This window comes from Chelonus insularis, unplaced genomic scaffold (assembly GCF_013357705.1).
Source record: "Chelonus insularis isolate UGA/USDA-ARS -01 unplaced genomic scaffold, ASM1335770v1 scaffold_277_pilon, whole genome shotgun sequence".
Classification (NCBI taxonomy): Eukaryota; Metazoa; Arthropoda; class Insecta; order Hymenoptera; family Braconidae; genus Chelonus; species Chelonus insularis.
In genome coordinates this window covers 2,455,867-2,472,940 of record NW_023276791.1, presented here as the reverse complement: position 1 = coordinate 2,472,940, position 17,074 = coordinate 2,455,867, and the positions used below count along the sequence as shown (strand labels likewise).

Sequence of the window (17,074 nt, the reverse complement as noted above, 5' to 3'; positions counted from 1 at the left end):
ATTGAATCAACAAACCCAACTCAACAACAGTTGGAATTTGCTTCTTGTTTTTTAGTTTTCAACATGTGAGAGCAAACAATTTTTTTAGAACTGAACAAAAAGAGTAAATCATATAAAGCTAGAATACAATGGACAAAACTTGTACTCGTCAGGTGTCACTTGAAATATTCTGACATGTATTTCATAAGCTACAACTGACATGTGAGAAAAAAAAAACAAGAATCAGCTTTAGTACGTAACATATCTGTTATATATTTGTAGGATTTACAAGTTCGCAAAATTTATAGATTAATTTGCTATGATGTTTGGATCTAACAAACCTAATCCTCCACAAAATTTGTTCAATTGGAACCCCTTTGGCATCATGGCTGAGGATCAATATTGGAGACAATGAAAAAGTAATTAGGATGAATAGATCGTGTCATTCAGTGGATCAGAACCGATTTAGTCGAGGTCAAATAGTTTAACTTTTCATGCATGAATAATGTAGTCTAACTTGTTCAAGTTCTTTCTTTCTTTTTATCAAAAATCAAGCTGTAAAATAACAAGAAAGAACTAGACTTTCAAAAGAGCATTTAAGATTTTTCAACCAAGGAAAAGAAGCATCTCTGAAAAATGATAATGTACAAAAGTCCACCTCATTAAAACTATTTTAGCTAAGCTTTGAAAAGTAAATTTGTTTTTTTTTTGAATAAAATATAAATAATAGCTTTTGATCATGAAACTAATAATTCAATTTGTCAAGATATTGAATAATATATTTTCTAAACTCTAAAATGATTGGAATATGATTATAAAGAGGTCAAAAGGTGAAACGATTCACTTTAAATCTTAGGCGACAGTTGAGAACTCCTCTGAAATATTGAGGTGAAAAGAATTATTGAACGAATTTTCCAATTTTCATTGATCTAAAATGAGATCGTTGGAAATCCATATTTTCTTTTCAATTCATCACCAACAAAAACTGTCATTTCATTTTGAAATGATATTTATGCCGTATTGCTTTTTTCAACTTTTATACGACATACTATAAGCTCCTCAATATTTTATTAATTCTAATGATGAGAAGTTTTTTCCATCTATTAATATACCCTTAGAGCTATTCTTTAAGTACGACAAGAATTGGAAATATTTTTCTCAAAATTATTCAACTAATTATAATTAAATAAAATTTTTTTATAAATAAAGAATGTCTAAATAATTCACAATGGATGTTAAAAAAATTTATTGACCAAAGAAAAGACTTCATGTTCTAAAAGATCTTGACTTAATTCTATTTTTCTTATTTTTTGTCTCCATTTATTTCTTTATAAAAGTAAAAAATTGTCTGTAGAAGTTTCTTTTGAATGAAAAATGATTTAAACGAAGCCATTATGTAAATTCTATGGTGATATTTTTCAGCAGTAATTAACAACAAAAAATTGTATTCATTTTTTATCTTTATCTGTAAGAAGCGTCGGAACGAATTCTGGCTACTCTACTTTTTCTCAAAAACCAGTTTTTTTAAGATTTTTTTTTTTCATGTTTTATTCAACTCTCTTTTACTTCATGGAGAATCAAAATTGGATTTCATCTAACTTTACTTAAAGCAATATAATCAATTTTTAATAAAAAATTCAAGTCAACTATTTTTTATCTTTTTTTTCCAATCAACTTTCTCAAAATTCTAGCAAGTAAAGTTACTTGACATTTGTCTCAACCTAAAAAAAACCTACTTTATTTTATTCTTATACTAAGAATTCGTAGAAAATTAATTTCTATTCCAACTGACATGTGACATTTAATATAATAAAACCTAATTACTGGATCAATAATCTTTTAATTTAAAAAACCAAGTATAAATTTTCTCTTTTTTTTCTGGTATTTTTATTCATTAAATACTATTTGAGTTCGAAATAAATTTATTAGAAAAGAAAATAATACAGGAAACAAGACATAAATACAGTTAGGGAATATTGACAAATAGAATTTACTAATCGCATCCCTTACGAGTTCCATCTCACTACATAGAAAATTAGGTTGATGTGAGATGGGAACGTGCCAGACTCTATTCCCCAGTGTTCGTCTGCTATACCACTTCTCATTCCTTATGTCAGAATAGAGTTGCAAGCAGTCCCGATTTAGGGCTGTAGAATCTAGGGTCTAGAGGAGGATGAAAGAAATAACTTATTCAAGATGATAATGAGATCAGTCTGAATAAAAGTGGACTTTTGGCCAACAATTCCTTTAATACCCTTTTTTATTACCTTGAGACTTAAATATCACGAAATGCATCAGAGCTTAAGTCTCATTTGTAGTAGTTGTGATATTCACACCAACCTGCTGAAATTGCTACACCCAGCTTAAACTGTTTCGAATAATTCCGTCAATTAATCGATAACCTGGTTATACTATGACTTGTTGAAAAGGTGAACACCCAGCCAAGAGCCACTTATCTGTGGTGGTTGCTGATAACCCACAGCTTCCAACATGTTATACTTTATTCCTTTATTCCCCATGATTTCATCTCAGCAAAAATTGAGATGAGTTGTCCCAGATGGAAGTAACCATGTCGAGAGTAAAAAAAGAACCAAGAAACTTGAATGTTAAACTACTCTCTAGAATAGATAAGCTTCAAATGAATTTTAGCTGTAAATTTTTATCATGTTAGCTTTCAAAACATTTATTTGAATTTACACGAAACATTGGACATTGATGGATATGGTAGACTATACACGAAGGTACAATAACAGAAATTAAACTTAATAGATCATAGAATTTGAAGAAATAAATTGCTTGAATGATTTTCACCAAAATTAGTCTTTTAAAAATTGATATGATAGACTTGTTGGTGGGGAAGCTTTGATAAAATGAATATCTTTTTTGAAGTAAGTACAAAATAGAGAAGTTGACAAGGATCATTATAATGTCAAGCCAAAGTAAGTTATTATTCGACAAGACTATAGAACTTCTTAGGTAGTATAGTCTTAAAGATGTTCAATAATGAACATGTAGGTAAAGAATCTTGTTCAAACAATCAAAGAAAAGAATTGGAAATTAAGACTGTTGTAAAAATAGACTTTAAATTCAGACATGGTTGGAATAAAAGAATTTGTAATAAAAAATATAAGTCATTTTAAAACATGCTGGAAGCTATGAGACCTCATCTTCAACTACACCTGTTCCAATTTATTATACTGTAACAGTTACAACAATAGGATATTTTTTTCTGTAAAAACACCTTATTGATGATCAGGATTTTTAATATAAAAGAGTAAGACAAGTAAAGATAAAATTTCATTCAAGCAATTCAGAAAGGTATAAGAAGAGAAAGTGAAGAGAAAAGATACAAAAACGATTTCCTAGGGAATGATAGCTACAAGTAATTCGGTCAAGAACCCTGGAGGCTGAACAATTTTAACTTGAGCACATTGCAAGTCAATAAAGCTTTGTTTATTACTTTTTCTTCTTTCTTTTATTCATTAAATGACCCACAATAAAACTGTGGAACGGCTACGACTTTTATTATATAATTCTACAATGAGTAGTCTTTCCATTATGCCTGATAAGTGATTTGTAAAACAAAAGGATTAATGTCAACCTTTTATGGAGTAGGTGGCAATGATAAAAAACTATTTGAATATTTTTCATTTTTTTTCAAATGTATAATCCAATATTAAACTAAAATCTTCTTTTATGCTCAACAATCGTAACCAGAGGTTTATATCAAATTAGTTTAAATTTATTTATCAAATATGATAGTCAGAATTATTTTATGATTTTTTTAACCATGTTATGAGCTGTCAAAGGAAAACACACACCTTTCAACATCAAGCTTTCATAATTCTAGAAAAAAAAACCGCAAATCAATCTCTTAAAAACCATTTGAAAGCTGAAAATATCCTCTCTTCACTATATCTACTAAATTTTTCAAAAAAAAAATTAAACATTTTAACTTTTATTCTAAAATTGAATTAGAAAATCATTTTATTTTATTTTAGAGTAATCTTTTCTGCAATCTATTACGGCAATCTAATTTTTTTCTATTTGAAAATGACTTTTAAAAATATAATGATGAATAAAAATTTGAAATGATTAAAATTAATGAAATTTTTTTTAATATTATGAAAGCTCATTTCTATCCGGTTTGATCAAAGAATCTGAAGAAGAGTCTATATTTCAACGACAGAATATTAAACAAGGATTCTCTTGTTATCGATGGATCAGATAAGACTTTGTGGTCTAAACTGTAACCTTCTTTCGTTTCAGTTTCTATATCTTGATAGCATCTCATCAAAAGAAGTGAAGACGACTAGACTTTAATCAAGTTAGGCAATAAAACTTTGTAAACTATTTTAACAGATTTTTTACATTTCAATGCTTTCGTGTTAAATATAAAACTTGTAAAATAACACTAACATCATTTATTTTATCATTTTCCTCTACATTTAATACGTAATAATGTGTTTGTATTTGTATTAAATCAATAAAAAAACAATCAATCAATATGACAGCCATCTTGATGTCTGGACTGAAAAAAAAAACTGGCTACGCTAATGAAACTAACTTTTAATAAATATTAAATAAACTCGATAAAATTATGATTAATTGAATAATAAGGTCTTTAATAGATTTGTTAATTTGTTCGAGCTATTAATTTATTTTGGCAGTGTAATATATCATATTGAATAATGAGTTGATTATCTAAAGAGGAAGTCAATGTATTTAAAAATACTTTGTAAAATTTATCAACCAATTTTTGACCTCATTTACTTCCCTAACAATCTATAAAATATTTAATCTATTTTATTTTAATCCAATAATTGTGACGGAAAAGTTTTTAATAATTTATTTCTTTACTGTAAAGATCTTCGGTCTATAATAAAAAAAAATAATTTGAAATATACTGATAGATAGAAATAACTTATTTTCATTCAATTAATTAAAATCTGATAATAAAAAAAAAATTACCTCAATAAATAATTGAAAAAGTTCGGTTATCCATTAGAAAATATATCAAAGATATTAAATTACGATTAACCACAAAAAAAAGCAATATTTAACAACTAAAAATGAAAGTAGAAGTATTTAAAGTGGAGAAGAAAAAAAAGACAAAAGAGAGAAGAATGATTTTTGGTGTAAAATAAAGCTGAAGATGTCTTTGCTGACGAAAGACGGAAGAAAAAAGCTCTCATAACAATTCACTATGAGTAGGTCAGGTCACCGTTCTCATCATTTTTTGCTGCATCAACGACCTCAATAGCAAGGTTATCATTGTCACAAGTATCTAGGCAAAAATATAACGATGCAGCTAGTGCTACCCTAATAGAAATCTTACAAGTTCTACATTTGCAGTTATTGATTGAACTTTGTTTCAATTGTAGCATAATCATTGAAATAGTACCAGGAAAATTAATTAAGTGAATTTTCGTGGCAATGAGCATATGGAGAACATTATTCCAACCAACAGCCATGTGAATAGTTTAGAGACTTTGATAAATTGCCAATACATCCAGCTATGCCACGATGAATAGGTAGGCATTGAATATTGTTTTCATTAACACAACATTAACATGGTTTTGAAAAAGCACATTCCTAGACTGTGAGGTCAATAGACTGTGAAAAAAACATTCAATATCAACTAACAGTAAGAAATATCCAGTTATTATTTTAGATATTAAAACATTGTATACATTTTTAGAAAGCATTTTTTTATTTAAACAAAATAAATTTATTTCTTTTTATTGGAAAATAATTAATTTATAGAGACAGACACAAATAGCTGAAAGTAAAAGTTGGGGAATTATTTTTGAGTAATTTAGGTATCGTTCTAATTTTTAGAAAACAACTCAGCATTTTTCTTCTTTGTTTGTAGAAGCTATTTTTCTTCATTCACCAAGTTTTCTCTGAATCAGTTGATTTAGCTTTTTTTCACTTCACTAATTAGTTTACTTTCCAAAGAGGTTCGAGGTTTTCAAGCAATTGGTTTGCTAGGCTTGATCTAGGCTATACTTGGTCAAAGAATATTAGTAAAAATGATTTTATGTAAATACCATAGTGGTATACATAGAGAAACCTGACGAAGCAAGTGTAAAAACTCTAGCTATTATGGCATGCATCAATGCTTCTTTCTCAATAAAGCTGCGCAAACGACCCAGCTCATGGATAATATGTATTGATGAAAGGTTCCACGTACTAAGGCATCAAGTCTATGAACTATAAGAATTCATTTGTATATTAACAATAAAATTTTTGTGGCATTCACCAAGAATCATTTGCTAATAATACTAAACAAAAATAAATGACATAGTTTATTTATAAATGAATAAATCATTTTTTTTTATTTTTAAACTTCATTGTTGTCTAAAAATAACTGTTGTGGAATGAATATCTTAAAGTTGAAGATATTGAATGAGTATATGAAGTAAATAAAAAGATGGAAACTATGAATATTGAATTTTTTGATATACCTAATTTTTTTAAAGAATTTTATATAACTATTTTATCTAACTGTTTTAGAAGAGTCAAAAAAGATTTTCATCAAAGATGGATTTTATGCTCTAAAAATATCCAAAGGTATACAGAGATGAAAAAAGAGTTATTAAGAAGTATAACCATTATAGTTTAAGATATAAAAATCCCAGAATATATTTTTTAAAAAACTTAATAATAAGTTATAGCTGATATTACTAAAGTTATTGATGGGATTACTTTTTCTTATTCCCATGATATGTAACATCACCTAGGTATCGGTTTTTTATGATCTAACAACTATCATTTATTACTATCAAGCAACAAAAATCAATTTTCATCTCCACAATTTGATATTATTAATTTATTGCTCTTAAATACTTGAAATAAATCAATACTTTAATTAAAAAATTCTGTTGTTATTTTGTATAAACAATAAATTAATAAAAACCATCTGAATGTAATTTTTTTTCTAGAAATTAATTTTTTTTGAGTGCACTAAGGTTACTACTAATGATCTGGATATGCAGCAACCTAAAATGATGTGAAAAAAAAAATCATCAATAATTTATACCAATGTTTTGAGGAAGCAATAAGATTAATTGAATAAAATATTTGATAAATTATTAACTTTAACAATACTTTCTGCAACGAGATGACTAATCTTTCAATGCATTGAAGTCTCTCCCTTTTTTTATTTTCTTCATTTCACCCTGACCCATTTAATCCACCCTAAATCAGCATTTTGCCTCTTCTAATACGCCCTTACATTCCAAAAGCTATTAGCTTCTTTTTTTTTCTCCCTCTCTCGTTTCCCTTCTTATATATATATACAACTGTTACTATTTCGTATCGTGTGGTTTTAATGTTTCGAATCCTCAGTAGGATGAAATTACATGGAATCACGGGAAGTGATCTTATACGTGTCGATGCTTCAGCTATTTATTGCAGGATTAAGATTTTAAATCGTTTTTAGATGGATGAGGTTTAGGATTCTCATCACATCAAGTCGTTTATTTAAAAAATGATGATGGCTTATTGAATTAAGCCAATTATCCCGCGTACGAATTTCTTTTTTGGAATATTTTTATTTTAAAAACGTGTGTGGGGTGAAATGAGTCACTAGGGGATGCGATGAAATATAAAAGTCTCTTATCATAATCAATAAAAAAAGAAATGTTTGAAGGCAAAATTTAATTTTCATGAAAATTTTCAATAAATTCATTTTTGAAGATCTTTTAAATATTTTTATTCGTTAATAAATATATTCTTTAATTAAGATATTAAATAATAATAATTGTATAAAAAAATTTTTTTTTAAATAATAAAAAATATGTAAACTTTTAAAATTTAAATATGCAAAAAGATGATGTATAATAGTTTACTTCATTACATAAATTGTTAAAAAAAAAAAACACTTATTAGATTATAAATAATAAAATTTATACCTTAGTGTTTTTACAGATTAATAAAATTATTATAGAGGGTCGTTTTGCCCTAGTTTCAACTAAAGTTGGAATAAAACAGAAGTTAAACATTGAACTCAATGGCACAAATAAATTCAAATTTCTTGTAAACAAAATAATCAAAAGTCCAACAGTTTTGTAAAAAATAAATTGAAAACTGTCTAGTTATATTTAAAATCAATTATTAAAATTATAACCCTTCTCAATGACCATCATCTAGTATATAATTAAAGCATAAAATAATAATCATTAACTTTTGAACCTATTAATTATTATTCAGTATTACTTTTAAACAAAAAAAAATGTTAAAATTGCAATTATAAAATGAAACATAGTTTAAAAATTTTACATTAATGAAATTTAATGCACTAGTCATTCACTGGATAATGGTGGTCATTTTTAGGGTGCTGTACCCTCTATAGCTTATCTCAAAATTCAATTCTAACATATTGATTGACTATTCTAGGCACCAGGAATTCTAACATTGACTTTTTCTATATGATGTTATCAGTTATTACAGAATATCCCTAACGTACTATTTTAAATATCATAATGAAACTATAGAAATAAACACGCCTTAAAATTGAGTAAAAATGAGTAAAAAGCATCTATAGTTTGTTCACAACGTTTGACATTAAACACACTTTGGTGGATTTTACTTCAACACTCTAGGATTTACAGTATTATACGGATTCTACAGGAATAATGTTTTAGCATTTTATCACAAAACTACATTCAAAAGATATCCTACATACAATACATTCTATCTTTAAATATCATGCAGTTTTTAATTTAAAAATATTCCCAAAAATTATTTCTGTCTGGCTAAATAACAATTTATTCTGCTTCAATTTTTTATCAATTCCTTATATATTGATTTCTATCATATCTTACTTTGATGTATTTTTCCTTACCACAATACCTAAATGAAACAGATATTAAAAATAATCCAATAGTACAGATCCCAATATGAAAAGTATATATTTATATATCTTTCATCCACATATTCATAGATAATCCTACACAAATCCTGCACAAGGATCTGTAGTGACATTCGATTCTTCACGATAAATTTCACACTCGAGCGCTTAAGATTTCCGGCTTTCATCTTCTTTTCACTCTTTCCTGTCTCTGGTTTTGCTGCTTTCTTATTGGTAATGTGAATTTCAATCTAGAAAGATCAGATTCTATTGAAGATGAGCCTCTTCCCTTTCTATTTATTCCATGAATAGATGAAGAAATAATAAAATAATTAAAAGCTTTCATTTCTTAGTAATGGAACACAAACTCTAGGATTTATTTTTAAGCTTTAAGAGAAACTAGAATTTATTCAATTTTTGTGGTACTGAGCATTAGTGTAATGAAAAATGTTTTTAATCGCAGAACAATGAATAAAATTGACATCGAGGTTAAATACCTGATATTTTGAATTATATTAAATATTTAGTTACGCTTTGAATAAACTTTTCGATATAAAAAATATCTTTTTATTTTTTCTTTCTTTCAATAGTCTATTAAATAATTTATGAAAAAAAAAATAAGAAAATTATTGCTGAATTTATATTTTTTTATCTTAAAAAATATAAATGAAAAATTAATGAAAATCTATTATCTAAAAGCCAATATCCAAAAGTAATAATTTATAAAAAGATTTTGAAAGACTATAAGCTCTACTAAAAGTGATAATAAATGATATAAAAAATTAGAGATGTCAAAAAATAGTTATATTGATGAAAAGGAAAAGATAAAAATAATAAAGTAAAGTGTCTGAGAAAAGAACAACGTAGTTCTATAATGGAATCACGTAATTTTCTTTTCCTTTCCCACTAGATAACCAATCTGAAAGTCTGCTCAGGATTCTTATTTTAAGTTTCAGATTCTTCTATTTCCAATAATGTGTTGTTTTACAATTATTTTTATGTCAGTCTTGCATTTGTTCAAAATTAGTAAACAAAAAACTCAGCAAATTGAGCTAAAAAAAAATTTCAACTCAATATTTTTAAAAAATAGCTTTCATAGAAAATAACATTGGATATTTTTGTGCACCAAGAAATGATTTTGTTTTAATAATGCAATTTTTTCAATCAAAAATGTTATGTTCTAGAATAGAAAGTTAACGGAAAATTGTTTCTATAGCTAGACCAATTTATTCGAATAAATAATTAGTAACATAGTATTATTGAACATTAGACAATAACTCATTTCCTAAACTGCTTATGTTCAATTTAATTCTAAGACGATTAATTTTTCAAGAATCCACAATTGAAGCTAAGTTTAATGAATGTAAACTCTAAATGAATAACATTAAAAATTCAAACGACAGCATAATAACATAATTCAATAAAAAAAAAAGACTTTATTTATGGTAGCAGTTGGAATAGAATGAAGATAAAGAATGATTTTCATTGCTAAAAAAATGTAAAATAAATTCAGTAAATTTGTGTAGGTGAATGTATTCTAAGAGAACAGTGGAAAGTGAAAAATGTGAAAGAAAGAAGAGACATAGAATTGTGTAGTTAAATTGATATAAGCTGCTGAAGGGGACAGAAGCTACTGTCGGTAAAACTCAACTGATGGGGGGGAGTGGGAGCTAGAGATAGTAAAGTGGGAGTTTGGAGCTTTGGAAGCTGCTGCATTGGTGCTAGCTGTTGGGAAAAAGATCAATAGTAAATCTACTATTCAACCAGTACTTGGTCCCCAGCAATATTCAAGGTCACTTCTGATCTTGTTCGTAAGCTAGTTTCTTTATAAACAATTTTTTTTTCATTTAAACAAAAAAAAATTTTTTTTAATTTAAAAAATTCATAGATTTGTTTAATTATTGAAAATTTTTCATTTCAATTAAAACACTTTTCATTTCAGCAAAACTATGCTTTATAAACTCGATTCATATTTTGTCTAGTCGTAAAATTATACATAGAAGAGAAGAAAGGATTATGGGCCACTTTTTGTTTTTATTTAATTATATTTTACTCTGCTAAATTATCATCAATTGTCACTTTTCAAAGTTTCTGTTTATTGACAAGAAGTTATTTTTTAATATATTTGTGGGTTAGCTAATAGAAAATGCAGTGCATTGGTATAATAAATGAATGGACCATATTAAAGACTGGACCATAATCCTACCTCCTCCTCCATGTTTTTGTTTTTCATAAAATCAGTTTTATAATGATGTGATTTGTTATAATATATTATAGAAATTAGAAGTATCATAAAACGATTCTTGATATCTGTCGCATTGTTTAAAAAATTAAATTACTTATAAAAAAAAAAAAACTTTTTAGAGATATGTAACAGCATGTAAAATTCACTTGTCAAGTACACTATTAAAATTTCAAAAACGATAAAACTTTTTATCCTAGTAATCATTTTCTATATTAAAATAATTCTTCATAAATAGAACGATGTAGTCAAATGTAGGAATGCTTTAAAAAATATTTTACAAAAAATAAATCTCCATATTTTTTCCATTAGAAAAGCAAAAAAATAAATAAATTATACATCATCATTACATCTCTATTTATTCTATATAAAAAAAAAATTTTTTAATATTCAACTGAATTTCATGACATTATTTTGAGGAAAACAATTATATCTTCCTTCAAATATTATGTTTAATGTTTAAAACTTAACCTTGGTTTGGAGATAAATTAACTTCATGTGTGAGCATACTCTCACTGAAAGATCATCAAAGAAATGATACTTCAAGGAGGTAAAGATTTTGAAACAAAGATAATTTAAAAACCTCTAAAATTTACTCGACAATTTAGTAGCTAAGATTTAATCAGCAGTTGATAAACTGATAAGCAAGGCAATTCAGTGTGAATACATTAATTTGATAATTTTCGATACTATCAACGATGACGAAGATGTGGTACATCATCATCTATCAGATAAATCAGCCCATACTTGATAACTTGACATTTCACTTGAGAAACTTCACTTAAGAAACTTAGTTGCAAGCTAAGAGTATTGAAGTCAGAGCATCAAAAGTATTGAAACATAAAAATCTGATTCCAACCCAAGAACAAACTTCGATCAATAGTGTGTAGTCAGAAACAGACAACAAAAAAATGAAGATAAAAATGTTGTCGATAAACCAGAAAGGGGAAAAGCTGAATGTTTTCCTTTTGTGCTTTAATAGCATGCTCCAAATCCAAACTGCCATCTCACATAGGCTACATGCATTTTCTTTTACTTCAAAATAATGGAAATCATCAGATAAATGTATCTAGTCAGCAACAAAGACTCTCTGTGAATCAATGATTCTAGCAAACTCATTCATTATAATAAATTTTTATAAATATAGAAGTGATAAATTATGCATTCTAAGTAAAAATACTCGTTACTCATTAACTATCTAAGTAGTTAGTAACATTCAGAACTCATGGATTTACCAACAAGATTAATTGAAAATCATATTGAATGTCCAAGTGCTTTATTCACTTGGCTAATATACAGTATTGTTGATGATACTGAATTAAGCTTGACAGTAAGCTTCTGGGAATTTCAGCGTAAAGTGGAGGTATTAGAGATTGTTAGAGTAACATGGATACATTGATAGAAGAGTTTATCTAGAACAATTAAGGTTTATTAATATTTGATAGATGTTTTAGTTGGTGGTTTTATCAAGTTCCAAGCATTGATCTCCAAGAAGACAAAAGATAATCTAGGTTTATTTCTATATTTGCTGCTGATTCTTTTTTGTTCATAACAGATTATCTTTACTTATAGAATTATTAACTTCAAAGAAAATGTTTCAAGATCTCAATGAGTTCGGTTTTTTTAATGAGGAATATTCAGTACTACAAGACAACCTAAAGAATGTGTTCAAGAATAGTTTCAAAGAATCTTCTTGAGACTCACCAGGTGGCTTGGAAATATTTCCCTTGAGAAAAGCTTTACAGTAAATATCTTGTAGCATCACATGTAACTTGAAAATATTTCAACACTGGGTCGTGGATCAGGAAGAAATATTCTTATTCTATAAAAGTATCTATTAATTGGAAGTTTTTTTTCTTTATTCATTAATACCACGAGGTATTTTCAATTGTAATATGATCAAATAAAAAGAAAAATTAATGAGATAGTTTTTTAATGAAGAGAAAATGTAATTAGCACTTGATCATTTCAACCAATTATATTCTATTTGCTAAGCAATTCCAGTTTTATATGAGAAAAATATTAAATATTTTCTACAGCCACCAAGAGACGCACGATATTTCGGAATAAAATCCTGTTGACCTACTTACGTTAATCGTTATATATTTACATAGCTTCTGTGAGGAATACTAAAAGCTTAAGGAATATATTGGAGACTCATCAATGTGACAATTTCATCAAATACAATAACTTCAGGGGTAGTTTATAATGTACATTCTTGGATAAATATCTCTTTGTATTTTTAGTTAAAAATTGATGAAAAAAAGAAACTCAATAACCACATACATATGTTATTATTATAGATAAAAATATAATTAGAATGAAAGGTAAATAAAAATTAACATGTTGGTGAACTTTAATACATTATAGCTCTGACTTTATGCACGATATAGTACGGAAGTGCGTGCCATATGGCGGGTATATTTACTTCTCGAGGGGAAAAGTAACATAATGGTCGTCAACCTTGACAGGATTACTGTAAATATGGTGATACAAAAGTATCCAATTTTCATTCTAATCGATTAGACAGTTTATGTTATTTTCAGTAAAAGAAAACTACTAAGCTTTTTTTTTTTAATATATATATATTTAATATTTTTTTTTATTTAATTTAATAATATTTTATTTTAATTTAATTTAATATAATAATAACATATATATATATATATATATATATATATATATATATATATATATAAATAATATTTAGTGCAAAACAAATTTGGAATAATTTTATTCAGTACGAATCTATTGAAAATATTTATTGTAGAGAATAAAAATTTTTTTTTTTTCACAGATATATTGACTAAAGTAAGATGTTCAATATTGCTAGCACTTAAGCGACGATGCATATAATATGATATTCTATCCATCGCTGCCTATGGACTCGATTGATCGCACCAATTGTTTTCAAGTAGCTCCATTTCTCATTATTTTTATTTCATTTTATCCTGAATTTTTCTGAATTTAATCAAATGTTAAGATCCTCATTTATATTGGTAGACAGAAGTGCTCTACATGATTCAAGAAACTTAAATTGAGATTATTGATTATTACAAAGTTCATAATACTTAAAAAGTCAGCTAAAATGTTTTTTAAAACCTTCCAAAAATTTAAATTTCTATAAATTAATTATTCAACTGTTTTTTTAGACATTAAAACTCATTAATATTCGACAAAAAGAAGAATTAATAAATGCTATTTTTAAAATATATGACCTATAATTTATTCTCTTTTTTTTCGGAAGTATCTACTTTAATAAGATTGATTGAACTAGAGCATTAGATTTAAAACATTTTTAAATAGAGTTAAAAATAAACAGAATAATTAATAATAGAAATGATGTTTGAAGTCACGATAAAAATCACTGATCAATATTATAATATATTGTAATAATTCTTGACACGATAGGCTATCGTTTCATGCCATGATATAGTGACACTTATAACAGTCACGCTCATATGAATACTTTACACAATTACATAAAAAAATATACTCATTAAACATATGTGCTTCCGTTCATATTTTTTATATTTGACATTTTTGTAGACTAGAATATTGAAATTTTTTTCTTTTTCATGAAACATGACCTCCACATTTATGTACTTTGATAAAATCCAATGTATATGTAATAAAACATTTGTATTTAAACATTACTTGAATTGATTTTTTAATCATTTGTTTGATTTGAATAAAGTTGGAAACACTACCTTTTTTATGTGTAGAAGCAAGAATATTTTTTTTGTAAATGCATGAATAAAAAATGTCATAAATTTTACTTACTTTCATCAGTCTGAGGTGCTGATAGAATCGCACTGTGCTTCTTCTTTACTTCCTCTACATTTGTCTGAATATTGTCAATCATTTCACGTATTTCTTCCACCTTGAAATAAAAAAAGTCATGTTAGATTAGGAGTAAATATTGATGATAAAATGACCAATAAATGACCACCATTCAGTGAATGTGTAATATGTACCAACATATTAAATATTATTATTAAATTTTGCTTACAATTAAAACAAACAATGTCAATATTTCAGGAGTATAGCATAAAATAGCTTATAATTTTGTAATTAATTATATTCGTGGTGGTAATTTATTAGGATTTTACTTTAGTTGTAGCATCATCAACTCCAAATAAATAATAGGACATTTTAAAAGATAAGATAGATAATTTTTTTAAATCATCTTAACGAATAACATACTTTTAAAATTAGATTTTTTAAAGAGCCGAGTTATGTGGATAATTTTATTGAGTAAATTGTTCATTCAAGCTGTAAAAAATAGTTCAACACAACATTTTGTAATGAGAGTTTATCGCATAAATATTAAATACTAAGAGAGTTGCATTACCTTAAGTCTTTATAGACTACTAGAGAATTTCCTGATAGTTATTTCCGAAACATTAATGCGGGTAAGATCGATATTTTCAAACCACTAACACTCTATACATACTTGATGAGTATTTTTAATATATCCATTGTTTAACCCAAAATTAACATGCACATTTAATGAGTATTTTTTTATCGAGACTTTTTTTTATTAATTATAAATGAAACCACTCCAAGATCATAGTATGCCTGACTAATGTTGAGTTATACTACTGAATTGACTTTTAAGTTTCAAGTTATGTTGCTGTACTGTAATTAAAAATTACTGAACCATTTAAACTTTACGAGCATATTAATTAGTACAATTTCCGTCGTGGATTTTCATATTTTATTTAGCATGTAATTATTACATTATGCAATAAGATTGGTTAATTAATCATTTAAATGGTTTTTAGCAAGTAATTATGATGGAAATTTAATTCTTTGACAATTGAAATTATTTTATTTTTTTTCTTATTTTTTGCAAATATTCTAAAAATGTTAATAAATGATGTTTATAGTTTTTTGTTAAGGAAAAAGAATTATTGAGAACAATAAAAAATTTCTGGTGTTTTCTAATCTAGATAAAATTGAAATTATTAAAAAACTTGAGATAAATTTTTATGTATTCAGTCAACAGCAGTTCTAGAGCTCACTGATGCTAGACAATAGCTGGTAGGATGCCAAGCTTTACTTCTACTCAAGCTTTTTTGAGATTTTAGTCTTGTTTAAGGAATTTTTTTTTTTTTTTCATCTAAATATTAAAGTTACCTTAGAACATCAAAGTTATTAGTAGCTATAATAGATTACAATATAATTTTTTTTACAATAGAAAATATTAATAAAGTCAAAAATTAAATTTCATTCTATGAATGAAATGTTTAAAGGTATTTATAGGATTATATTGCATATTAAAAACCCTTTATGTAACAAAAAAAGTGGAATTTAAAAGCGCTTAATTTTTTTTATACAATCATAAAAATTAATTAGAAAAGTTTTAATTGTGTGCACTGAAATATTTTGAATGGAATAAAATTTATTCAATAATAATATATAGAATTCAGTCGAAAAATTAATTAAAAAGTAAAAAGAACATTTCATGGCAACTATTAAAAAAAAAAAAAACATTTATTTACTGATATTACTTTTTTTTTTTTTACACTAAAAAATATTTTATTCACTAGAAATTACGTGAGAAAATTTTCTAATTAAATTCAAAGTATTACATTGGAAATAAATGATTAGTGATTGAGAAAAAAAAGAAAATTCAAAAGGGAGAAAGCTGTGAAAAATGACAAAAAGCTACTGAATACAATGCAATACAAGAAAATAAGTTTGAATCGTGGGACCAATTTCCCTTCGTTCAATAGTTAAAGCACATAACTACATCTCAATTCAGGGGACAAAACTTTATATATGAACGAAAGGTCACAGGAGAGCGATAAAGAATATACCTAAATAAAACTTTCTTTTTATAAAGAAATCTATTCATTATTCACACCAATACATACATATTATTGTTGCTAAGTAAAAATATTTATAAAAATAATCAAATGTATTTTACCTCAATAATTTATCTTATCAACAATATTAGGCTTATTTTATGTTATCATTTATTCTTCATC

General features: G+C 26.2%; 1 protein-coding gene across 6 annotated transcripts in view; it reads right to left on the bottom strand.

Moving 5' to 3' along the window:
- Window positions 1–17,074, bottom strand: part of Syx1A (Syntaxin 1A) — a 41,233-nt gene that overhangs the window by 16,595 nt on the left and 7,564 nt on the right. For all 6 annotated transcript variants that reach the window (XM_035093889.1, XM_035093888.1, XM_035093891.1 and 3 more), the window contains exon 3: window positions 14,862–14,961. In XM_035093889.1, the coding sequence (XP_034949780.1) occupies window positions 14,862–14,961 (100 nt within the window). The remainder of the gene's footprint in view (window positions 1–14,861; window positions 14,962–17,074) is intronic.